Source organism: Ptychodera flava, chromosome 1, assembly GCF_041260155.1.
Source record: "Ptychodera flava strain L36383 chromosome 1, AS_Pfla_20210202, whole genome shotgun sequence".
In the NCBI taxonomy this organism is placed as follows: domain Eukaryota; kingdom Metazoa; phylum Hemichordata; class Enteropneusta; family Ptychoderidae; genus Ptychodera; species Ptychodera flava.
Genome location: NC_091928.1, coordinates 5257575 through 5283801, shown reverse-complemented (window position 1 = coordinate 5283801; position 26227 = coordinate 5257575). Strand labels below are relative to the sequence as shown.

At 36.7% G+C, this 26227-nt stretch overlaps 1 protein-coding gene across 1 annotated transcript; it reads right to left on the bottom strand.

Moving 5' to 3' along the window:
• Window positions 1–6857: 6857 nt before the first annotated feature.
• LOC139152404 (arylsulfatase B-like) lies at window positions 6858–22833 on the bottom strand. Its single transcript, XM_070725552.1, has 14 exons — window positions 22695–22833; window positions 20617–20728; window positions 19886–19937; window positions 18393–18496; window positions 15861–15877; window positions 15407–15543; window positions 14245–14308; window positions 13985–14082; window positions 13370–13512; window positions 12640–12698; window positions 12239–12356; window positions 11685–11728; window positions 9001–9096; window positions 6858–7421 (listed from the first exon to the last, which is right to left on the bottom strand). Exons 1-14 carry the CDS (start codon window positions 22813–22815, stop codon window positions 7246–7248), a joined length of 1341 nt encoding a protein of 446 aa, XP_070581653.1. The 5' UTR covers window positions 22816–22833; the 3' UTR covers window positions 6858–7245.
• Between the last annotated feature and the right edge of the window lie 3394 nt (window positions 22834–26227).

Genomic DNA, 26227 nt, shown 5'->3' with positions numbered 1-26227 from the left:
AAATTGGTAAGTCCACGAATTCTAGAAAATCTTAATTGAAGGCGAGACACCGTGTCAATAGAACTGGGGAAACGGCAAACGATGCATCGAACGTACTGAAAATGAGTTCGGAAAGTTTATGAAATTGAACTTCGAAAGTCAATGAACAATTAAAGCCAAAGGCAGTTAAACGAGAGAGTTCGTGTGTCCGCATCTATTTATTCTTGAGAATTTTCAGACGTTGACGATGTGTCATAAATGACAGCCAGACGACGTCGTTTGAACGGAGGTTGTCGTGTCGCGGAAGATGGTCCAGCTGTCCCGTTCGAGACGTAGATGTTGAACGAACCGCCGTAAATCACTGCTCCACTGAATAGACCGCCCGTTGATGCTGCTTCCAACTGACATGTATTAGAACTGATGGAATCTGTTTTAACTTGCGCTAGTGCTTGACTGTGAATGTTAGTGGATGATGATGATGATGATGATGACTGAGGAGCGAGAATGTTTGACATTTCTTCCTGTTGTTTGAGAGAGGCGATGGCGTAGTTGTTGACAGACTGAAGTTGACTGTGACCGGACAGTTGTTGAACCTGTGTTGGTGGAATACCCGCGTGAAGCAACTTTGTGATAGCCGTTTTTCTCATACTATGGTTCGTCTTCTTACCTCTGATTCCAGCTTTCTCGGTCATTGTTTGGACTACCACTGCCAATCTGTTTTTTCCCATCGGTGTTTTCTTGAACCAGACAGTTGACGAGGGTGAATAATTGATCGCCAGATAGAAAGGGCTGTCGGCGGTGTTCATTTCGACGGGGCGGCGATAGGTGAATTCGCGGTACGTTATGATCGGACATGTTCGGGTTCTCAGGAGTTGCGAAGATTTTCGGGTTGAACGGTCTTAGTTTGGCTCCAGCCTGTCCAAATCTCGTCTTTGTTTCTCTTTCGTTAAATTCAAGGTACTCCTGATTACCGGCGGTCTTCTTTAGCTTGATGTCGCCCCGTTTCAAGTCCCTGTTTTCTTGGCCTCCACAAAACCCTAACATCTTCGTATTGTTCATCCAAACCGCGTTGAACAGAGCTTCGGGGCTTGATCTTCCGACGATACCCTTTTCAATCAAAAGCTTTTCTTCGTCTTCTGTAATAACTTCTGCGGCTTGCGGTTTATTTCCTTTTCCTTGCTTTTTCAACTCTACCCTTTTTGCCGCGAGACATTTTCGGGAGCGCTGAAAACTCGTTGCCGCGTATGATGGAAATTGGGTAGCCGCTGTCCTGAAGAAATCGATCGATTCCTCGCTGATAATTTGTGAACGAATCCGGCTCGTATTCTTCGCCATTTTTTTGTCTAGCTCCCACAAATAGGCAGCAAGCAGACCATCGAGTTCAGGTGGTGGAATTTGAACAATGGGCGAGTTTCGGATGGACGCATGACTGACAGCCACTCGTGGAATTGTTTCACCGCCGTGTTGGTACTTCGAACGGTGTTTTTCTTCTTTTGCTGATCCACGAACTCATCCAAGTCTGCATCGGTGAATTCAGCATAACGATCTTGATTTGGTTGCTGTTGTTGTCGATTAGACTGCTCATATTCTTGATGATGCCTTTCCTGGTCAGGATTGGGCTCATCACCACACAATTTTTCAGCCAATGCAAATATTTCCTGGAGCTCTGGATCATCGTATGCTGCCATGATGGTTATGATATTGACAGTGAACATTTTCAGCTGAACGTCCATGCAACCCCTACTTTTCGCCGTTTGAATTTTCATTTTGTTGTCAGAATGGATTAAAAATACAATGAATTGAGAGTCGATGTCTTTAATTACGAGAAAATTCGAAAAAAAACTCATGTTGATGCCTCGTTGTACAATTATTGACTTTCTCTTTTTTGACCAAACGACGATGGAAATGTGGCGGTAAAAACGGTGATCGTCTGAGCGGGTACCGGGTCTGGGTAACCGCTCTCCGGCGGCCGCACAGCAGTACAGTGCGAGAACTTTGCAGTAGCGGTAATCGAAAGATAGGATATCATCACATGTACAAGACAAGTTCAAACCCAAATCCTACATGTGCTTAACTCGTGTTAACCCCAAATTTCCCTGCTCTTCAAAACCCCACCACTTTTTAATATCGATAGTAACCATCGTAGGCGAACTTCGGAAGAGTGATAGCCATATTGTTTGTTTACATTTAGTAGTGTCGATGTAGTTCGGGAATGGCATAAAGTGATGACGTTTAACGTGCGGACTGTGACGTTTACCGTAAAATATCTACTGGGATATTTTACGCTAAACGTCATCAAAATATCGCAATATGGGCAGGGTATATGATAAAATACATTATCAATGATTGACTTATGGAAAATTCTAGTTCGAAGGAGTACGCCTTATATTTTCATACGGGGGTGTGTCGCCCAAGTTGAAAACATCAACTCATGTATATTCTAAAAAAATGACCTATTGTTAGGGATGTGCTTGACAAATTTGGGGAATTTTCACCATTATTCAGTTGCATGCACAGGTTTTCCTGAAGCATGGGACACTTGCTTTGTTATTGAATCATGCTTAGGTTTGTTTGGGCGGGGGGGGGGGACACGTGGCTGACAAATTGACAGATGATGGAGAGCAGACGAGCTCATCGCAAGCTGACAAATATCGTGATGCCGATGTTAGTACTGGTGCTGCATGCGACATAGATGACGCAACTGAACTGAGTGACCATCGTAATGATATCGAGGGAGCACTTCCTAGGAAGGCAAAATCAACATCAAAAGTGACTGCCCCTAAAATGTCAAATCTGCACCCTAATTTTGATGAATGGGGCACAAAGTGCCCCTTTTAATGAACATGCAGAGAAAACACTGCTGTGGTGGACCATGCCTTTGTAGATGACTGACCTTTCTAGATACTGTAACCATGTGCATGTAGAAGCATCGTAAATAAAGTGAGCGAATCATGGCGTGCAACTCGCCTGTTAGACTGGAAGATCCATCGATCGAGGGCGGTCTGTAAGCTCCCCCCCTAGAGGGAGTGTAGGGAACGTCCTCGAGCTACGGATCTTTCTGTCTACTCGCCTGTATGTGCGTTATTAACGGATCCTTACGCGAGTAACAGGAATAGCAACGACGAACACGAGCAATATACGTACCGGAATGATCACGACCGACCAAGTAGCACTCGACCAAGCCAAGTCCCAATATGTAATATGTAATAGTGGATTATCCCTGTAACAAGTTTGAAATGAATTGACTCAGGCATGTCTGATCATATCTGCGTGGACGGACGGACGGAAGGACGGATGGAGCAAAAACCGTAAGTCCCCTGCACTTTGTCCGATCTAGGGGACTAATAAATGCATACATTGCAGAGAATGCAATGACACATTAAAATATTAGTTGTACTAACTTCTTCGGGATTGTGCATAGGCGATCTGCGGAACCTCTTGACACGTCCCTTTAAAGCCCAGTTAATTTTTCAACAAATTGAATTTGATGATTCATTAAGATTGAAAATACACTCGATTTCAGTCCCATTAAATGTAACCCGGGTTCGGGCTTCACCTGTCTGGCGGCCAATCAATCCATACAGAGTTAGTATTCAAACTTACCTAAAGTGCGCCGTTACAGCTGCATACAATGGCTGCGAGATAGCCGATATTTTTGAATGGCTTCTTTGATACGAATGTCTTTCAATGTTCAAAAAAACCCAAAAAAACCCAAAAACCAAAAAACAATAACTTTTATAAACCAGCGGACACTTTGTCATTAACAATAACTTATTTTGAGTTGTGTCTGTGAAAATGATTCATTATTCTGCTTTCTAAAACATAGTTCGTTTTCTCACAGCAAATCTTTTTTAGAATCCTTGTCCATGTATAGATATATCGTATATATTTTCATGGCATAAATTTTGGTCTGTGTCAATGAAATACCATTTACATTTATGTCAAATCTACAATAAGGGTGTAGAAATAATTTAGGTTTCATAACAGGTGAATCCGTAAGGCTAATGAACAGAAACAATAAAGCGATCCGGACAACATACTATCTTCAATCTTAAAGGAATTCGTTGCAGATATCTCTATTCTCCTATGCGACATCTTTTAACGTACACACAATGTTAAAATAGATAGTTCAAATGTCTATGAAAGAGGCAAACAGTTCCCATTCAGAAAGTAAACCCTGTGTAGTGAAATGATTTTCTACTGATTGCACTGACTTACAATATTATAACAATATTATAATGTCCATGGTATTTATTAGCAAAGAAACTAATAGTCGCGCCAGCGGCTTACTGTCCCGGTGGTGGTAGTCCCCGGGTAGGTGGGTACCCATGCGCGTTACCAAATTCACGGAAAATGGGTGTTTTTCTTCAGTCATCTCGGAGATTCTAGGTCAGTGAAATCGAGAAAAAGGGGTACTTTTTCAGAGTAACCTCCGAGATTAGGGATAGTCCTTTCATAATCTCCCTAGGACACTAAATCTGGTCTAGTCTCACCCACAAAGAAAATGAAAAACATGTATACAAAGTCAACCTCCAGGGTCAACCCTGGAAGTCAACATACTAACCTCCTAGATTTCGAAAATAAGGGTATGTTTTTTACAGCTAATTTCTCCCAGATTTGCCACAAATAGGGGTGTTTTTCTCAGAAATATAGGAAAGGGGGTACTTTTCAAACTTGGGTAACAAGCATGGGTACCCACCAACCCGGGGACTGCCACCGCCGGGCTTACTGTTTACGCATTCACAGATTCATGATATTATGCGAGTAACCGGAAGTGTACGCGATTTAATCCATTGGCGTCGCCATGTTTGCTTGAGTACTCGTAAATAAACAAATATGAAACGTGCAAAGTATTAGTTTATAATATGCCATTAGTAAAATATATCTCTTTAATTAGTCAGTAAGTATTATTATCCACCCTGTCACTGATACAAAATATCGTTACTATCATGCCTAAAAATAGAAAAAGGGAGAAAAGTGTCGTGCATATGAACGATGACATACGCAAAGAATGCTTTGATTGAATTTTAGAAAAGCGCCCCCGTGTCAATTACTAGGTGCAAAAATTGCTAGTTTTTAGACGGAACGCTAGTTTTCGCTTGCAAGTGGAAGTTGGGTAGTTCAGTTACTATTGCAAGGATAATGGTGGCACAGTACGTCTCTTGTTAAACACAATAGGTACTTAACATGGTAAAAATTGCCAATTTTTGTCAAACATTTTTACATATTACAGAAAATGTATACCTGCAGTGTTTGACATCGTGTACGTGAACTGTATTCATCAGAGGGTAAAATTGGCATCGTGGTCGTACAAACGTATATAGCAAGTAACAATTAATTTTGTATTATCCTGTACTATAACTAATCATGAATCATTACAAATAACATTTCTTATCTTAACCCTTGGCGCGAAACCAAGGGCTGAGCCCTATATATTAAAGACAGAAGTGAAGACGAATATCAATGAAAAGCAACAATTAATTTTTGACTATAGATATGGTTGATATGGTTCAGACTTACATTGGAAAGTCCATCGTCTACATGCTTCAGTTCCCTTTCCGTTTCCGAGTACTGATGTTTGTTTTCGGGATCCTATGTATTTTCAGTGACGCTTGTTTGATTGAAATATGGCTATTTTCTTCGCTTTGATTTGTCAATCTCGGGATGCTACAACTCGAAAACGTTAGAAACAAATTATATGTTACAACTGAATTATTTACTATAATGTATTGATCCACCTCGCAGGCAGATTTAAGTTCGATTGGGCACAATACCCGACCGAACGCAACGACCTGAGCAGGCAGTGCCCGACAAATTGGCAGAAATGTTGGCACGGCTTGAAGAACTGAAAGAAACAACCTATCCGGCGGAGCACATGCCGCGGAGTAAAGCAGAGGCATCAACTAAAAATTTTGGCGATGCCTACTCACCTGGCTGCTATTAGAGAAGGACCTTGCGAGACACCATTTCTAGATCAAGCCCGGTTCAAACATATCAAGTGTTGATGAATTCTAAGTACTTCAAAGTGATCACATCATCATGTGATTTGATTAATTTTTGTCAGAAATCAAACAAAACATAGAACAAGTAGAACGTTTGCTTACAAAAACACGTCAATAATAAAACTTAAAGATCATTATATTGTATTTTGATTACTTAGGTTTTTGTTGATTATTTACTTAATTATATCCCTCACTTTGTGTCAGTCTGTCTGTTGAAATATGAATTACTTTGTCGCCCTTGCATTTGTGTGTGTTTTTTCTCTTTTCCCACATTTACACTGATCCAAACACATGTCTTTGCGTTTTGCAGCGACAGTCCAAGTCACTGTCGTATGTGAACACATTTTACACATTCATGAAACAAAAAAGCTGGTCCCCAGATATAGAAGTTGCTATCATATCAATTTATTCGTCATACAGACGAGATACTTTTACTTGGACCTAAAGATACGTTGACAAACAGATTATAAATGTCTTTAAAAAACAATGGCCAATATTTTAAATAAGGTAAATTTCATTATTTCTTACGATGGCTTGCAGTTTGGAATTTCGACAAGAAAACCTGTAGTGTTGACGTCATTGGTAGATGAAGTTTTGTAAAGGTGATATTTTCTGAAACGTAATACATGAGTAAGTGATTAAGCTACCATAGGTGCATGGATATAGTTCTTCGAAAAATTGCACATATAGTGTGTTTCACCATATAACGGAATATTGTTCAATATATTTTGAAAGTAAATGGGACATTGGAATCGGTATAAAAACAAGCTTGAAGGCAAATGATACAAATAGTACTTTTTGTGGATTTTATAAGGATTTTTATTTATTCGGAAAGACAGTGTAAACCATTCTACAAAACGTATTTATAATAGTTGCTACATTTTCAACTCTATTGAATCGTTCCATACAAAGTCCGAAATAAGCATATGTACGAAAGGTGTTTCTCATTCCATGCAAAGCAACATCCCATGATGTCTTTTAAGATATCTTGATTATTTCAACACACTCGTATTGTTAATGCAGTAGCCTCTTCGATCTTGAAAGTAAAGACATCTATTCGCATACTAAGATTAAATTTTTATAATGATTCGTTCTATTCTTGTACAAGGCAACATTTTAAATGTTGCACAAATGTGGACCAAAGAGAAGTAAAAAGGAAACCGTGTATTCATATAAACGACTTTTGCTGAACGTTGAGCTGACGTGTGGCTGAAATCCCTCTAAATATGTGTCATATATTATTACTTTGCACTAGCCGTGTACTTCAACACCACCCGGGGGAGTAAGCTCCACCGAAACGACTTGGTGACGACTCTTTTATCATTCTCGGGGGACTTAACACTGGATGGGTCTTTTCTTTCAGTTCTTTCAGCCTTTCTAACATTCGCTCCACTCTGTAGGACATAGCCTCGCTAAGATCATTCCGTTCGGTTGGATCGTCTGCATGTACAATAAAGCAATTGAGTGAGTACTATCGATTGACAAAACAGCTGTAAATGTCATGTTTTTCTTACCGTTTTTTCTTATATAAAAACAACACTCTTTTCTGATCTCTAAATATGCCAAAATGCACAGCCTTTTCCCGTACTTGTATGCTTACATGACCAAATGCTGTTATTAAGCAGATGTGAACTGAAAATGTATACGTGTTTCACTATATATTGCAATTGTGATTAAATTGAAACTTTTGTCAAAAGTTTGCAACCTCGTTGAAAGTGTTATGATCAACATCATGGAAAATATTCACCATAGGTTAATTCTGAAGGTCATTAATTATACAAATATTTTTATTAGCCGAAATAATAATTCTAACTTTATTTGACTACTTTCTATATCAGCTGTGAAAATCTTTGGTCTAGTACTTTAAAGTATATATGCCAAATTGTGAAAACTCACTTGATATCTAAATTATAAATTAGCCAACAGGAAAATGCGGAGTGACTTTCAATATAGTTTCAACTTCGTGTCATCAATATACATAGCATGTTTTGCCAACTTTCATCAACGATAAATCCCGGTAGATATCCCTAATCCGGAAAGAAAATTAGATAATTTGCTGAAGTAAGAATGCTTAATGACTTTCACGAACGTTGTATCGAAGTATCGTCAATGTACATAGAAAGTTTCGTCAACTATGGTCGGGTAAATCTACATATCCTTAATTAGGAAAGTTAATTACATATGCTAAAAAGAGAATCAGCTCTTGCCATTTGCAAATTTAATCTATGTACCAGAATTCATTGTGATTTGATGAGCCGTTTTTGAGATATCGGGCCAAGAGACATACGGACAGACAGACAGACCATATCGCTGCAACATGAGCTTCCTTGTGTGAACACATGAGCTTCAGATGAATGGCAAGTCTGGACTAACGACCTTCATCAACTTTAATGGTTAGCCATTGCACTAATATATGCCATGTTAACAATAGGGCATTTTGATGTTTTTTGTTGGCGTTGAACAAGAGTTTAACAGAAAAAGGGCAAAAATAGATAAGAGAAGATTGAAAATAAGATGCCAGCTCTTTTAAGAGAAAATGAACTTTAAATTTAATTACCGGGTCGTTAAGTCAGATAACAACACAATTTGACCATTTTAATATAGGAAATTGTTTGAATTAGCTGCATTTGTAATGAGCGTACCCTTTTATCTAATTAGCGAAAACGCACTAGCTAAAGGTACATTATGTCTATGATGCTATTTTGCCCGCGATATTTTTCGACTCACAAATCATGAGTTATTCCTTTCAATAGCCCATAGTTCATCACAGTATTTCATTAAAAAATCTGATAATTAACATTCCTTCCATGGCGATTTCTATCACAGAGTCGAAAGGTGATAATCACAAAACTGGCCAGCTAATACACGTAGCACCGAAAAATTCCGCTAGTAAAATAAACCAGGCAACTGTTTTTAATACTAAAGTTCCTTCCGAAACGCTGCCATATGTAGATTTGACGTTTGGTTGTAATAATCGTAATGAGTTAACTGGTCATAAATACATAGCGGAAAGATGTACCTTTAAGATTATAAAGCCTGATGTACTCTCCATGGATGTCGTCGCCGTTTGGTTTGTCATGATGGCAGCAGCTTTCAGGAGGAGCTATCCAGCCATCTGAAAACAATAACGTTCTCGTCAAACAACGGTAAATTCGTCCTTTTGTCCGTCCGCCATCCATCTGTCCATTCAATCATCATCTTTCCATCAATAAGTCTATCCACCTATCGATCCATTCCTCATTTGCACAAGAGAAACGTACAAAATATGCCGTTGCTCAGAGCATATGACCCGTTTGGTACTATATAGCTACTGATCAATTTTTTTGTTAAGTAGGATCAAACAACTTGATCAAATAATTTAAAAGCACAACGGCATTTGTTTTATATTTACTGTCCAAAAGTGAACACGCAATTAAAAAAAACGGTTACCATTATATCATAACCTAATTGTGCCTTTGCAAGCATAAGTTTTCTCGTTAGGAACTTCGATCACATTTTTCAAAGTAACAATCGTGTTTGAAGATATTCCACCTCGAAATTGCAAAGCAATTCGACTTCTTTGTTTTCCACTATCCTTTCATAGCGAAGTCGTTTAAAATGAGATGGATACAAAAAGTACGCTATGCGTCTTTATATTTTTCAACCTAACCTTGCGTATACGAATAATTTTGTCATGTCAAGGCTTCCTAACGCCTTAGAAATTTGTTTGGATGGAGTATATGTTGTTTGAGAAAGCGGGAGCCTAGAAATACTCTCGTGCGATTGAACCTTGCTTATAATCCCAAATGATAAATTTCAGGAAATATGCCGATTCGGACGTAAAACTCAATTGGCTTTCCAGCAGTGTGACATATTGACAAAACGTGTATTCTTTGTGTCGGATGGATGACATATTCTCTGGTTCTACTTCAAATAGTGGCCTTCTGTGGTTTTGTTTTCGCCCACACGAAAGGAATTCGCTGTTCAAAGGCTAGGGAGTCTAACGGGTTGACAGACCCTGCTTTGGCAATTTTAACCTCTATAAATGTAACATCAACCATAATGGTAATAAAATGTAACCTTAAATGTAACAAAAAATCGGCCGTAAAAGTAATAAAAACACAAACCATAATTGTAATAAATGTTAACCATAAATGTAATGAAGAAATCAGCCATAAATGTCATGCTTGCCAACTATAAGTGTAATAAATCTATTTTGTCATTGCAATTGACGAATTAGAAATATTTATATAGAAAAGCATCCAACACATAGACTTAGTTCAAGTCCGCGAATTTCTAAAAAAATAAAATAATTTGTACCAGTTTCTCTTTTGTCCCTCATAATTAATGCAAATCTATTTGGAATTTGGCAGCTGAGGCAAGGTTTTCGTAGCGATTGAACGCGTTACATTTGAGTCTGCGCAGTAGTGAGTTAGTTTCTGCCGGATTCACTTGAGAAACTCCCCCGAATAGCGTTCACCCCACTCACGCGTTTCAAATGAAAACAGAACACAAATCATCGCGTGCAACACATTCAAACATTCACAAATCACAGACTTGAACCAAGTCTACCAAACATATTGTTCATATCTTGTTTGCGGTTAGTGTGTTTTGTGCATTTTGAAAGTATATTTTACGTTTTGGTTTTTAGTGTATAAAATTGATTGGCCACGGCGTGGCATAGCTGTAAACTTCATGTCAGAGCAGTCTCTACTCCAAAGTGGAGAGACTGTATAATACTACGTTTCTTTAACGGAGTTTTTCGAGCATTTGCCATACTTTCTTAATCAGTCGCCTCAAATTCATGGAATAATTGATATATTTTGTGAGTATACTCCAATGTTATCGCTCTTGAAGCTTTATCCTTCACAGGGTATGCTAATTTTGTTCTACTGTGTTCAGGTTGTGTTTGTATTGTGTTTACTATAAATATAAATGTATGTTCTAACCGATAGGTTTGTGTCGTAAGTTTCTGTTACAAGGTTGCATATTTCTCTGTTGTTTGTTCTGCGTCGTCTGTTGCCAAACTCTGTGTGGTACCACTGGTTGACGAGCTATTTTGAGGCTTTATTATTGTGTCATCATTGGTGTCTTGAACTGCTGTTCTACTTCATTGCGCTTTATCTATCGGTCTGATCTGTACCTTTTTATTCTGAGTTTTGGATAGGAAACCATATTTCAGGAAAGGATGCAATAGCATGACACTAGTCTTGTAAAAGTTTATTATTTACTCAGGGCATTGATAAACAGACGATCATTTATACAAGTTGAAGTTAAATTAATGCGTTTATTGTTAAGTTTATTTCATCCATCGATGGTTACCTTGTTCATTACATTTGTGGTTCCGGGTTGTTACATTAATGGTTGGCTGTTTTATTACATTTGTTGTTGATTTCATCACAATTGTGATTAATATTGCATTTATGGAGATTATTACATTTAATATGCAGGTAACAGCATATATCAAGATTACGAAAAAGCTTCTCGTCACGTTGATAAAATCGATCTGAGATCTTTGATAAGTAAGGTTACAAGTCAAGGTCATTACTACGAACAAACTTTACCACAAAATTTAATTTTGCAATCTGGTCTTTATATAGAAGGCCAAAAAAGCTACAAAAACGTAACACAGCTGTCGCCAGCCATGCCTGTGCTTTATTAACACATGGTAACTTTTTGAGCCATTTGCATTATAAATTTTGACAGTCAATGTAATTCACCTACCCGGAACGCCGGCTTTCCCATGTATCAGCTTGTAGTTTCCTATCCTGAAATGCATGAAGTAGCGTTGCTTTCACAGAACAGTGTCTTATTTTCGACAAATGAAAGTTTCAGTCATATGTTCATTTACAAGTTCACACATTCTATGTGAGTCGACAAGTGTGCTAGTCTGTTTTTCTTTGTTGATTCATTGCACGAGGGCGTTATTCACACGGTCGCTTCAAAAAAGGCTCTCGTTATGGCTGTTTAAAGGGAAAGGGGAATCAATTACAATTGGCGATTTGAACCAAGCGCCAATCAAACGCTTGTATAAACTCTGCGTGCAGGATTAGCAAAGGGTGCCAAAAGGATGAGATCAGTTTGTGTAATTAATGTTATAGAAATCAAGCATCGTACTGGCCAAGTGTTTGACTGGGAGGAGAACTTCACTAATGCGAGAACCTGGGATTGAAAATTTCGGCTTTAAGTGACTTAGAGGATATCATTACAAAATAAACTTAGATGAAGATAATGGGACATTTAATACTAACAGTACGGAGCTATGCATTGAGTCTTACCGAATGGCTTCTTTAGGAATATCTCCATCTTCGTCAATATTGTAAACGAATTCCTCGCGAAGGGTAGGAGCACCTTTTGATATTGTGTCCCATAAATTTAAACCGTCCATTTCTGAATCTGAACGAAGAAAGGGAGATGTTTATTATACTTCAAATAGTCGCTTCAAAACTATTTAGAATGCAATAGATCAGTACATCTGACATATCTGTATGTTAAACGAATTACTTGACGAATGACGCAACAAAAACACACAAAAAATATCAAGTTGACCTAATTTCCTTTCCACCAAAATAGCTTAACGTCGTCACACTATCCGTACCCTAAATAACCACACTCGTCTAAAAGTATAGTCTAGTAGCGTAAGCTGTTAGAAAAAAATAATAACTTTGACAGGGTTTACCTGATTCACCTCCAGTTAGGGTTACCAGGGTAGGAAACCAATCAACGATGTGCACCATTCTGTATAATCAAAATTTCCAACAATAAAATATCAATTCTGTTTTTGAAATGACATTTAGGGCGTTAAAGTGAGCCTTGTACGGTATATCATTAGTAGGTAGCTTACGTATTGAAACAACTTTGGTCATACGCGGCTGGAAATTTGGTTCTCATACGATAGACAAAAGAAGAACAAGTCTTTGCAACGTGCTACTATTACTTTTAATTACCCTCGTCTATATCTCACACTATGTATATATAACAAAGTAATTGAAAAATTGATTTAAGTTTCTCGTAAAATCGATGTCACTTCAGACTTAGAGAAAATGTCAATAAAATAAGAGCATGGAAATCGAATAATACTAACTGTATTAGCAAGGATTTTTGCCTGTATTTAAGCTGAAGAGTGCATATACAGATGAATACAGTCAAAAATCCATTTTTTGTATTCAGCAAGCCTGTATTCATGTGCATTCATGTGAATTCACGTGTATTATTCTGTAATACTGGCAACTCATTAGTGTGAATTTATCTGTATTATTGCGTTTTGATGAAGGATAAAACGCTGAAAAACATAATAAAATTTTACGCAGAGTGTTGAAGACATTTTATAACATCTGCATTTAGAATCGGATTCTCAACTTTCAAAAGATAAACTGATCTACATCTACCAAACCGTCTTAAAAACATACTCATTACTGACATAGCCAGTCTTCTTCAACATTGGACCATGAGCGAAAGTGACAACCCGAGTACCGCCTTCCCACAGGGTTCCTTTGGAACCACGCAGTGGCCAGTTGTTTCCGAAATTCTTATCTCCTGCAGGTCCTCCATTCTAAGAGAAAACAATCGATATTGTTGTTGGTTTTAGCGACAACAACATTCAGAGACTCAGTAAGGTGGGTCATTGAAAAACTTTTTTTCGTTGGGATATAGCACAGTTGTTTGTCTGTGATATCTTCACTCGGTGACGTGACATCGTGCGTTGAGAGTTCTAATGGAGACTTTACAGAGTCTCAGAGGTTCTACAACAAGTTAGTTACAGTGTATAGGGCTACAGTTACAGTATATAGGGCTACAGTATGTGACACTGTGTATCTTTACATGCGCGAGTCCTCAGTGAAATATTTTGTACGACCACATCTTTTCGTATCTGTCCGACTTTTTTGGTCTGTCAGTCTCGAATCAACAAAGAAAATTGTTGAGATCGTTTGTCTTAGAACTGGCACCAGACTTAAGACCTGACCAAGTTTGGTACTCAGGCACTTATTATGTGAAAGCAATCATCTCCCTCTACTCATACATACATCTGACTGGAATATCAGCAGTGTGTTTTTCCACAGTCCATGTTCCTTAAAGGCCTCGACTAGAACAGCCACCGAGTCGTCCATTGCTGTTATCATGCCTATAAATAATTACAAAATTTGAAAATATTGAACAACTTACAGGCAAGCTTATTTATCGGTACGCATTTACGGGTACAGAAACTTATAAGACTCGCTTTATCGTAATTTTAAGGGAGACCGACATCTCGCATAATCCAAAACATGTAGAAGACGGTTATTACCTAGTTTAGTTCTTCTTCCCAAATTCTTCACAGATAAGTATTTATGGCGATACTTGTTTGGCACCTAGAAAATCCGACAAAAGAGCAAGCAAACAAAGTGAATAAACAGAAATAAAGTGAGTAGAATAATACGTGGTGTTGAGTTTCGACTGATTTTGTCACAGAAACAGTGTACTTGTTTATCACATTGTATATACAGAACAATTTTCTAAAAAAGCTGGTGAAGGTAAAACAAAGAGAAAGTGGAACCATACCATTTGCCTTACGAGGATTTAAGTGTACTCGAGGTATTCAGCGCCACTGATACTGTAAGTAAGTACAGCTATTTTCAGAGATGAAGACCATAGTTACCGAGTCACACGCGCGATGTCTTAGAAGATGTGCAAGATCAGAAAGTCTTAAGGTTCCAAGACAAGAAATTGACCTTTTTTAATATGACAATTTTCTGGTGGTTAATAAGCTCAGAATCCCCCGTAAAATATACATTTTCTGAAAGCCTAGACATAGGGAAACATTTTGGTAACCACAGGGTTATCATTGTTTACATAACTATCACGTGACAGGTATTTTTCATAACCGCTCAAAAATCTATGTTTTGATTCTGACAATATTTTAAAATAATCTGACTCAAACTTGCTGGAATGCAAGCTGTCATAACGCTCTTCCACAGTGTTTCTCAGACTTTCCATATCTTGCTTAGTTTTTTTGGAGCACAATTTTAAAGAAATCAACTAGGATTAAATTCACCTCTCTTGAAATTTCTTCCGCATAAAAATTGTTTAAGGTTTAAAGCAATTCTGAGACACTCTTTGGAAGATCCTTAGGACAGCTTGCACTTACACAAATATTAATCACATATCCCAAAGAATTTAAACAAAATCTAGGGAAACCCGATTTTTGAAAGATATTGCAAATTACGTGTCACGCGATATTTATTTAAATAATGGTGACACTATAGTAACCAAAATATTCCCCAATATCTAGGCTTTTCTAAAATATATAATTTACGGGGGATCTGAGCTTATTAACAACTAGAGCATTGTAAGCTTAAACAGGTCAATTTTTTGTCTTGAAACCTTAATGTACAACGATAGCTTGAATAAAGAAATTAATTTGATTACAAATGAAGGCAATTTAATATTTCCCAGCATTTGTAACGTACCTGTTGTGGTCCATGAACGCTTTGCAATGAAAAGTACATAAACATCGGTTTATCCTTGTCATGGTTGGCCACATAGTTTGCAGCTTTCTCACGAAAAAGGTACTGTTGGGTCAAAATTCGCAAAAACACAATTGGAACTAATTCGGGATAATTGGATATTTAAGTGATGTCTGTTTAATCTGCAAATGTAAGCTCATCTGCTTTTCTTTTTAGGTACACACTTGTTTTTATGATTACTTTGTAATATTGCAACATTCAGCTACACGGCAGCTAACTTTTTTGAGAAATATGTAAAATATGAAGATCCGATTATCCCAAATTAGTTGCAATCGTGTTCAAATAAATTATCACACACTTTGTATTCATTTCGGAAGGACAGTTTCCTTAACAGACTATGTACATATTTCAATCGGTTATTTTTACCCCAAATATAGCTACTTATCCGATTGTGTACACTTCTTGGGAAAATACCTGATACAGATTATCAATAGTAGCTGAATAAATCATCAAAATTGAGTAATTAACTGTCAAAATCAATACTTGGTAAAATCAATACCACTTACCATTTTCACCATTCGGTATTAAACATACTGTGCGAGCTTGCAATTTGCAGCACCTCAAAACGCATAACTTTATTGAGCAGTTAACTTTTAGCAATGTACCTTTTAGAGTCTGGTTCAATAATGTTTACCTCGGTAATTAGGTTGAATTTATTTATCAGGAAAGGAGAGTGAGAGATGCCGAAGATAGATAAATGTTTTGAGAAAAACTTACCGAAGAATATACTCCATCCTGATCTCCATCCGGAGTAAAATCTTCTCTTAAATCTAAGTAGTTTGACCCTACGGATTTTTAGCGTATATTTTATCATAAATAAAATTGTACTAAGGAATTAAGAATTCAAACCACATCTACAAATCTAACGAACATAGTGTTGGAAATATTAATAAACATAATCCGTGTTAAAGTGAACAATAATATTTGACGACGATGTATGCAAGGAAAAATGAGAAAAATGACATTGGCATCATATTTGTCATCGAGCATGACAATGGTGATTAAAATGAAAGCGATATTTGCAATTAAACTACGACAGTTGTGATGACAAATGATGACAAAGCTAATTTTTTGGAGAAGACAAGTTATTTTAATTTTTTTTAGGGAAGTAGAAGAAGCATTGAATGATCTTGACAAACTATGTCATCAGTTCATGTTTGTACATGTTTTTGCAAATGGAATATTAGAAATAATAAAAAAGGTTTATGGTGCTTGTCAGAAAGTAACAGTAAAGTTTTTTGGTATCATTATTATTTCTGTAATTTATCGTGTTCCAAAACAATGCAGTACTCTAAGTTGAAGCTGTGCTTAACTCCAAACGAAATACCAAACAAATGGCGGTTTCCTATCATTCATTGTCAATGCGTAGTTCGTCATTTTGCTATAAGTGAGTGATGATTATGAATCATGTAGGCTGGGTCTCACAAAAAGACGAGGAAATTATTTATGCAAATCGTATATTCATCCCATAAGGTATCATAGAATTAACGTGAGTGGAATAAAGTGCCTTGTGTTACGTCATTGCTATAAGAGAAAGAGCAGGGGACTTTCGACCCAAATCCCGTACGCAAGCCACAAGCTCCACTTAAAGCCCCACTCAATTATCAGATTTATCTAATATAAATATTATTTCCTTGATAAAATATTCAATGGAAAACAAAAGAATGACAAATTGTTAATGGGCTGTTGACACATTCGCTAATGCGAGAACCAGGGATTGAGAAGGGCGCCTTTAAACGGACCAAGAGCAAACACGCTACCCACCCCCACCCCTTTCGAAAAGGCCACACTTCAGGAACAAGAAGTGGTGAAGGTGTTCAACTTGACTGTCACTGCAGTCACGCACGATAGACATGACTTCACTGCTATTCCAATTTGTGCTATGTAAATTAGCAATGGTAATATGAAGTCCTCGTTTATCACAAGTACTTACCGGTTTTATGGGTGTAATAGTCTTCACCAGCCATGTAGAAACCGTAGAAGTGATCAAAGCCTCTTCCATTCGGTGTATACTCATCTTTACAAAAGCCCAGATGCCACCTGAAAGGGACGTATAGTAACGTAAAGCTCCAGAAGTCATATTTTTTATGTTTCCTTCCTTCTATCTGAGAGAAGCAGTTTACTTGCTCCCTCCAAACATCATGTCGAACTGCAATATGTTCATTTGTTAGCATGGCATGTATATCTCTGATGCTCTGCATTATTAACATTGAGTTTTCCTCCGGACTGTAATGCATTTGTCGGCAATAATACCGAATATTTTTACGAGCGCTTTAGATATGTTTATAGTTGACCGAAAGTAATCTGGCTTTACGTACGTAAACGTAATGTGTCACATTTATTTCTCCTTTACAATACGTTATTTTGTATGTAACAAGTGCAACATTTCCCCGTAAAACAATCAAAATCGTAATTCACTAGATTAATACTTCGCGTGACAAACTGTTTCGTTTTTTATCCCACATGCAAATAAGGTTATCGATATGCAAATATAAGTAAACAAGGTATATTCAAAGGGACATTCTTTCTGTTTGTAAGTGTGCTTGTCTGCAATGTTTGCAAAACATTTCTAAATGGAGCAGCTCGAGATTAATATTGCATTTGCGTATAGTGTACATTTGTCCAACACTTACAAAGACTGCATTTTAGTACCTAACGAGATGAATAGACTTAAGAGCAAGCTACTTCTTTGAACAGGAAAAGGACAAAATCTTAACCAAGGGCTAGTGGTAAGCGCCTTTCAAGTTCAGTAAGTGAGAAACAGAGATTTGAAGGTTTGTCGACGAAGCAGCTGCTTTTGTGCATACAGAATGTTGTGTTCACTGGCCATCTCTGTCTATCTTGTACATTTTGTTCTTCTTGGAGTGTGTTTTTGATCTCTGTATTTCCTCCAATGTACTAAATTTCGATATACAACTGCTGCACTTACTTTCCCACCATATACGTAGAATATCCCTGCTCCTTCAGTTTCTGCGGCAGTGTTGTGAAGTGTAATGGCAACCCGGTGGGTCTGCTACTCACCAAAACCTTATGCTGTTTAGAAAGCAGTGACATGACGTTAATTACTTTTCTTGACATAGTCAACGATCTCACTTTTCCCTTGTTATTAATGGCAACTAAAATGTTTGGAGTTACATGACAAATGAAATAGATGAGCTACTCTGTTCCAAAACTGAGGAAAAATAAAGATTGCCAATCGATGTATCTTTAAATATGTACGTGGGAATCACTTCTCTTTGATCTAAACTGAGCTCATTGTCATCATCAAGACAGTAGATACACTATTTCGCCTGCCTTAAAAAATAAAGACCGTGGGAGAGGTAATACGTTTAGTCATATAAATTGAACAACATTGATTCAGAAGCATAGTTTTTAAGGGGTTGCTGAACCGAAAATAACGTATTTTGCTAAAAATCACTTTTTTGAGAAATATTCATTCAAATTTGATTAATTTGTTAACCAAAAATTGAAATATTGGTTTATAAACGACTACTTTGTTTTGCAATAAAGTTCTTACATTTTGAATAAGAAGCATTTTAAATTACTTATCATGTTTTCAATCATTTTATTTAGTGTCAGCCTTTCAACCAGTGCCATTTTAGAACAAGGATATATAATATAAAATAATATAGTCGTTTTTATTCTAATTATACTCTTGTTTAAAGTCAAACATTACATTTCAGAAAACAGTATCAAGTTCATGACTTAAATTTCTTTTTATCATAAATTGCAAAATTCCTTTACCCCAAATATACACCCCTTCATCCTTCAAGTATACCCTTGCTACCGTACTGAATTTAACGGGTCTCTGCTTTTGAAAATATATAGTATGAGGGGGTTTCCTTGTCTTTTAGATGAAAAATATTCCATTGGAAAAAAAACTCTGCTGCCAACGTGCAGCAGCACCTAAGACAACCATTTGCTACTTTTCTATATAGTTTTAATCACTCGAGATAACGGATGTTATGAGGCATTGATGATAAATATCCCAACAATACTGTGTGGAATATGCCCAGGTCTGAGTAAGCAGTCGGGAGACGAAGTCGTTTAATACTATAAATGACTACTTTATTCTATACCAATATAATAGACAGTGGCTAATACAGTGAAGAATAACACTTGGGTGAGAGACCGTAGATAGAGTCCAGAGACGTGAAGTGTCTCTGTTGAGGGTGGAAAAGTCTCTGATTAGGGAAGGCAAGACTCCCGTAGATAAAGCGCTTTTGGCAGGAAAAGTGTCTATGAGTCACATGATGGATTAGACATATTGTTTTAGCAGATGGAATCTCTGGTTGGTAAAATAAACAGTGATAAGAAGCGGTGCCTCAAAGCTTAGTCTTAGAAGGAATGCTATCAGAGTATCTATAGCAAGACACTGTACTAATAATGACGTAATACAAGAATATATTTCCTAACAAATACCTGTAATCCGGTGCGGTAGGCAAAATATCCAGTCATGAAAGATGCACGTGACCTTGGTAAAACGGAAGGAAACAATACTAATGATCACTTTAGGTAATACAGAATATGTTAAACGTTTGCTCAAACTTTCATAAGGAAAAATGTAATAAGGGTTCACGGCCATAAATTTGCTTGACCGTCTTTTTAAAGTAATTTGATATGTCCTTTTTGGTATTGTAGTATTGATCTTCCAATTTAAATTTCTTCTTCTTAATGAATAAATGAATGAATGGCTGACTGACAGACTGATTAAACTTATTGATCAATTAATTGATTTGAATTAATGTTAGCAATCCGAGTATGCTTATCGGAGGCACCCTAAGTTTAAACATTTATATTCCTGACTGGTCTGCTACTGATTTGTAGACTATGTAGATTTGTTGCCGTTGTTTCTTTGAAACCAAAGTTCTTCGTAACTGAAAATTTCAGAATTTGACAGGTGCGCCAGAAAAAGTCAATTTTTTAATACCGGAAACCATAATCTGATTGCAAGACATGTTCTTATCAATAGGATTGTACGCAAAGTTTTCACTTGTTTGAATTGAAGCCCGGTAATATGTTTTTTTCCATATCATTTCTAGAAAAATAGTTATTTTTACCAAAATGTCATATCACTGACACGACAAATTTCATTTTTTGCCATAGTTGAACACATGCCAAATTTATTTCCTTGGGTCCTATATTACACTCACGGTGTACATGTAGGCAGCGCGTAAGACTGGTTGAAAATGACGCCATCTTGTGCCAGCGCATCCAGGGTTGGTGTGATGACGCATGGATTGTTGTAACCGATGTCATTCCACCCTGAAAGTTGATATTTTAAGTTATACTATATTAAAGATATCACTTATTAACAGAGAACACTTATTGCAAGTCACCCTTTTGCTAGCGCGTACCTAATTCTTAAAGTTGGCACAAGCAGTAATGGTGCTGTTAGCACCAGGCTCAAGTCCCGGTAGATCAAGAGTAACAGACTCACTGTCGGAAGACGGTGAGTTTCAGACTGTAGCACGGTGTTGTGCCACTGAGCAAGGCACTTTACTCCCCAGTGCTCCATTTGGGTAATGGGTACCTCATCATCATCAATCCGGCTAACGCCCGTTCGATGCTGGACTGAGAGCAATATGATAACAACTTATAAAATAATAAATATGATTATATTGGCTAGTGGTGTCACTATACTGCCACTAGCAAGTAGAATATGATATAAATGTCACAGTACATTTGAATCAATGTATTTTTAAAATGAAATACGATATGAATGAAACCTTAGCAGTTTACTAAATTACGTATTTACTTAATTTACGTATGGATAGACTTCGACTTCTTTCAAGTACCAAGTTTATCAAGTCGGACAATGTCAACTTCCCTTAGTGGGTGGCAGTTTTAGGTGATATTCAATTATCCATATGGGAAATTCCACAATCACGGGAAATGTGTTTTCGATAACCATCCCTGTCCCCGGAGAAATTTCACGAAACCGTCAGTAATAGAAGATTAAATACTAGACACTGAAATTACAATAAGTGAATCGAATCTTCTTATACCGTACTATGCTCGTGTATGGAGTATAATCAAAACAGAATCCCAAATAAGTTTGGAATTCCGAAGTCCAAAAATAACACCACCCTTACTTGTATGCATATGATGTCGTAAGTATATGTTGGTAGGAGGTTTACAAATATGACGCTAGTTTTAAATTTGTAACCGTATAATTTGTGCCACACGGTTCCAAAAGCATATGATCAGACTAAAATTCAGCTAAACTTTCTGGGGATGACATTAATCTGTGAAAATGTCAGCTGATTTTTTAAGCTGGTTTTGCCACGCTGAAAAACTCTGAAGACATTTCTTTGTGAACAGAACAATCAGCTGAGTTTTTAAATATTATTTGAAAAATCATGCAGCTGCTCATCTGTTTTTGTTGTTGTTTTTTAAAAACAATTTGAGCTTTAGAAATTTTAAGAAATTTCCATTCTGCTAAAAAATTCAGCCGCTTTGAAAAAATTCAGATTACTTTTGTACTGAACTATGTGTTCATCAAAAATATCACCTGAATTTTTTAGTGAATATGAACGTTAAAATGGCATTTTTGGGATGTGAAATATCATAACTCGAAAGTTATGATACAATTATATTCAGTATTACAGTAACAAAAATATCTTGTGAGAAAATTTAAAACTAAAAGAAAATTCCTGAATTTGTTCGGAGATTCCGAAATTAGATCGGAATGCGTTTAAAGTAAATGGTTTCGTGTACAAGTGTATATGTAAATAAAATACTATGCAAATTATCATGGTTTTGTCCAGTTTGCGCCAAACGTCTTGTTATCGTACCAAGTACATTAACACTCACCAAATTTAGTCAATGCTTCATGAGGTTATATCGAAAACTGATGAGATTGAAATCACGGAGAGCAAATTCCTGATTGCTATTTTTAACTTGCTGTTAACAAATGAATGCACGACCGTAGTTGACTTGTTGTTGTGAACATGGTTATGCGTACTGAGGAATATCAATACTATAATTGGTATCCATTTTCCCTTATTCATAAGATGACGCTTGGTTTCTTTTTTCAATTAAAGCAAGATTAGCTGATGAAGTAGCCGCTCTGGGTATTTTTTCAACACTGCCTAAAAAGCACATTCACTGTAAAATTTGTTCCCTCTTTAATGTAAATGACCACGTGAATTGAACAAGTAGACAAAATAATAAAAATAGTCAAAACTTATTTAATATATAGGTGAGAAAATTGCTTGAAAAAACTTACCAAGATCATCTGCCAATATAAACAATATGTGTGGACGTTCAGTCTTGGACTCGACCGGCCAACTGTACAACAAAAGTACGATGCAGAGAGCAACTTTGTTAAACATCTTATCGATAAACATGATAGCTATCAAGTGTGATTTTTTTCGCGAATGCGTACGTTGCAAACCGGCAATCATATGACCTGCCATTGTATGTTCAGCCAGCGGACACAAACATTACTTAATTTATGATAATTGTATTGCAAGGCTTCCACTTATTGATGTAACCATGCCTTCATTATCAACCAGGCATTTTACTGAGTTGATTAGTTTTATGCAATATGCGTATTACAAGGAAGAACAAAGAGAAACAGCTTGTAGGGATTTCAAATCAAAACTGTTATATTTTGTTCTTATGCTACAATAATAAATTTAAACATTATAAAATCCCTGCCTTTGATAAAACATCATGGATGATAAATAAAAATGCAAGCACAGGTCTTTCAATAAAAACTATATTATATCAAGATTACGAAATGTTTATGTGGGTTGAATACTTTCTGTCACTTACATGCTAACCGTAAACCAGTTATAGTCAGTGAATCATAAAAACATGTTAACTTAGGATCAAATAGTGCCGATTTCATCTCTGTCATTTCGATTTTCTGTTAACATTGCACGACTAGAGTTGACTTGCGTCATTAAAATCGTCGTGAGTCAGAAGTACCAAAATTTTACTCAGTATAAGGCATTTTGTGAAATTCATTATTGAAATTTTCATGAATCAAGTCGGACTTAAAATAAGATCCAACTGTCGCGTAAAAAGTGTTTTTCCTAATTACTGAATTTCTGCTAAAAGTACATTCAACTTGATCATTTCTGTTTCAAATTACACAATCATGTAATCACTTTCATCAAATTATCAGGCCATGTTTGATCTTAAGGACCGATGAAATATAAGTACATTAAATTTTTCAATTGCTTTAATTCATATGTCATTGACAGTTTGCCAAATTTCAATCTGAAATCTTTGGACTACATTTCTGTGTTAGGAATAATACATTCTAAATTACTATTTTTCAAACTAAAATGAGTAAAATGATTTATAGTAAGTAAAACGTTGATGTACTGAATGCACCCGATGACAGTAATATAGAATGCACCTAGGAAAGAGCAATTCTGAATCTCAACATTTTAAAATATTTTAGCTTACCACTTGTGGGATGTCTGGTATAATTTGATCCAATAATCCAAATCATACAATCGAATAGAAGATAGACATTGTGCTAATAATTATCAACGTTTTCGTTGTTGTTGATGAAGCACCTTGTGGCCTTTTTGAAATAGACGGGTATTTTCAGCGCCACCGACACTCAGATAAAGGGATAAAATAAAAATCTGTTGTTACCATGTGACTTTGAGTCAGCTGCGTTGACACGGCCCTCTGTACCTTGTTAGTTCCCACCCGCCTTTCGGCAGCTCCTCTCAGCTTAGGCTGTGAAATGTTTTTCCCCCACAGAAAAATGTAATAAATAAAAGAATAAATTCATTCGCTGTGAAACTCTCTCCTCACAAAAGTGCATTGTGTGAGGCTTATATTATTTCCAAATTTTGTTTATTAATTAATACTGTACTTGTCGCTTATTTTGAAGATAGCTTTATTTGAATTCGTATCATGTCCATTTTTCGATAAGAAAAATGATGTTTGCTGGTAAAGACAAAGTAGAAAGAGCTGTGAACATATTCAATTTTGAATGGGGTGAATTTTATATATTAAATGACCCATTTGAACTTATGGATTGGCAAAATTTGCGTATAATTCAACCGCCATCGTTTGATTTCAGCTTAAACTAATGCTGGGTAATTAATATCCAGAAAACACATTTAATATTGAAATTGGCTACATTTTCCATGTGAATAATAATCATTTAAACTGTTTGATTAACCAACTTTGATTAAATTTCAGCAGCTATTGTTCAATGGAACTATCCATATTCAATTTTATTACAAACCCCGCTGAGGGGTTTCATGGTGTTTCATATTTTATTGCAAACTCATATGAAAGAGAGCAAATAAAGAGCAGAAAGTCAATTTACATTTGCATTTAATTCCTACGAGCTGTTCTCTGTTTGTTCTCTGTTATAATATGCTTATTGTAAGAAATGTTGATACCATAAAGTGCGAGCGAACACGACGCTGTCTGATCCGTTCTTTACCGGTTTACGGTCTCGTCAACTCATTCATGTAGGATTGTACCAATTTATAATCCCCGCATTCATGTCTCGATCGAAATAAGATTGGCTGATAAAGATGCTGCACAGATAGTGTTAATGTGAACAGAAAAGCACACCAAAGACTACGAGTTTGTCCAGTTTTTAAGTGATCATATGAACTGAATGAATCATGCAATTTGCCTACAATCTCACTGTAATTTTTTTTAGAATTTGAAGGTGTTGCTCGTATTAGCCGAATAGTGTTACAACGAATCAAGTAAAAGTTCTGTGTGCATTTTTATAGCAAGTTGAAATTTGCTTTACGTGATTTCAATTGACCAACGTCGTCATTATTTCATAAACAATAGACCCAATCTGGTGAAGATCAGGGTAGCTGATACATAGTGAAACCACCTGACCAAACAGAAAATAATTTGTCATAATAACATAAAAAGACAAACACTTGAAGATCTACCTATAATAACTTTATTATGTCATATATGCAGGCAATCTATGGTATTTAAATTACTTTCAAATAAACGTATTATGCATGCCAGCTTTCCAAACAAAGACCTGGGCAAGGCCAGATGTCGCTATCGCAGACTAGAGAGACAACTTACCACGTCAATTAATATACGTTTTACATTAATTCTCAGTCATCAAACTAATGACACCTGAAAATCACAGTTCGGCCCTCACGTTACATTGGGAACACCCCATACCTTTTAGCTGACAACAGTTTCTGGATAAACTTGAAGTCATTGTTTGACTTTCCTTTGCCTAGCAAATTAAATTGCACTGTGCGCCTGTGTTACAAGCCATGAGACATAAAACATGTCAGCAAAAGTTATGACGATCATGTTTAGGCGCTAATGAATCTGAGAACAACGGTGCGAGGAGAAATCCGAACTTCGCTCTTTTTATTTACCCTTTCACTAGCATTGTGATTTTTTCCACAATGCTATGCGACTAGAAACTGACTAAAGATACCGCAGGCACCCAGATTTCTTGCTGTTAACGATGGCCAGCAGTACCACTGGACCGAAACTTGGTATAGCAAATAAAGGAACGCAGCTCCATACATAGGCTATTAAATTATGTGAGGACGTGTGGTGTATGTGGTATCGTATGATTGTTTACTCCTTCAGTGACAATTTTTGTACAGTGAACTTGATATTTGTACCAAGTTTCATGAAATTAGATGCAGCATTTTTTGACATATCAGCCTAATTACGAAAATTCCATAATTGACATGATACTGCTACATGTCGTTAAAAAAAATTGATGTGCATATGTCATAGGTCAATGTCTTTGTACCAACTTTGAATAATATTGGTGCA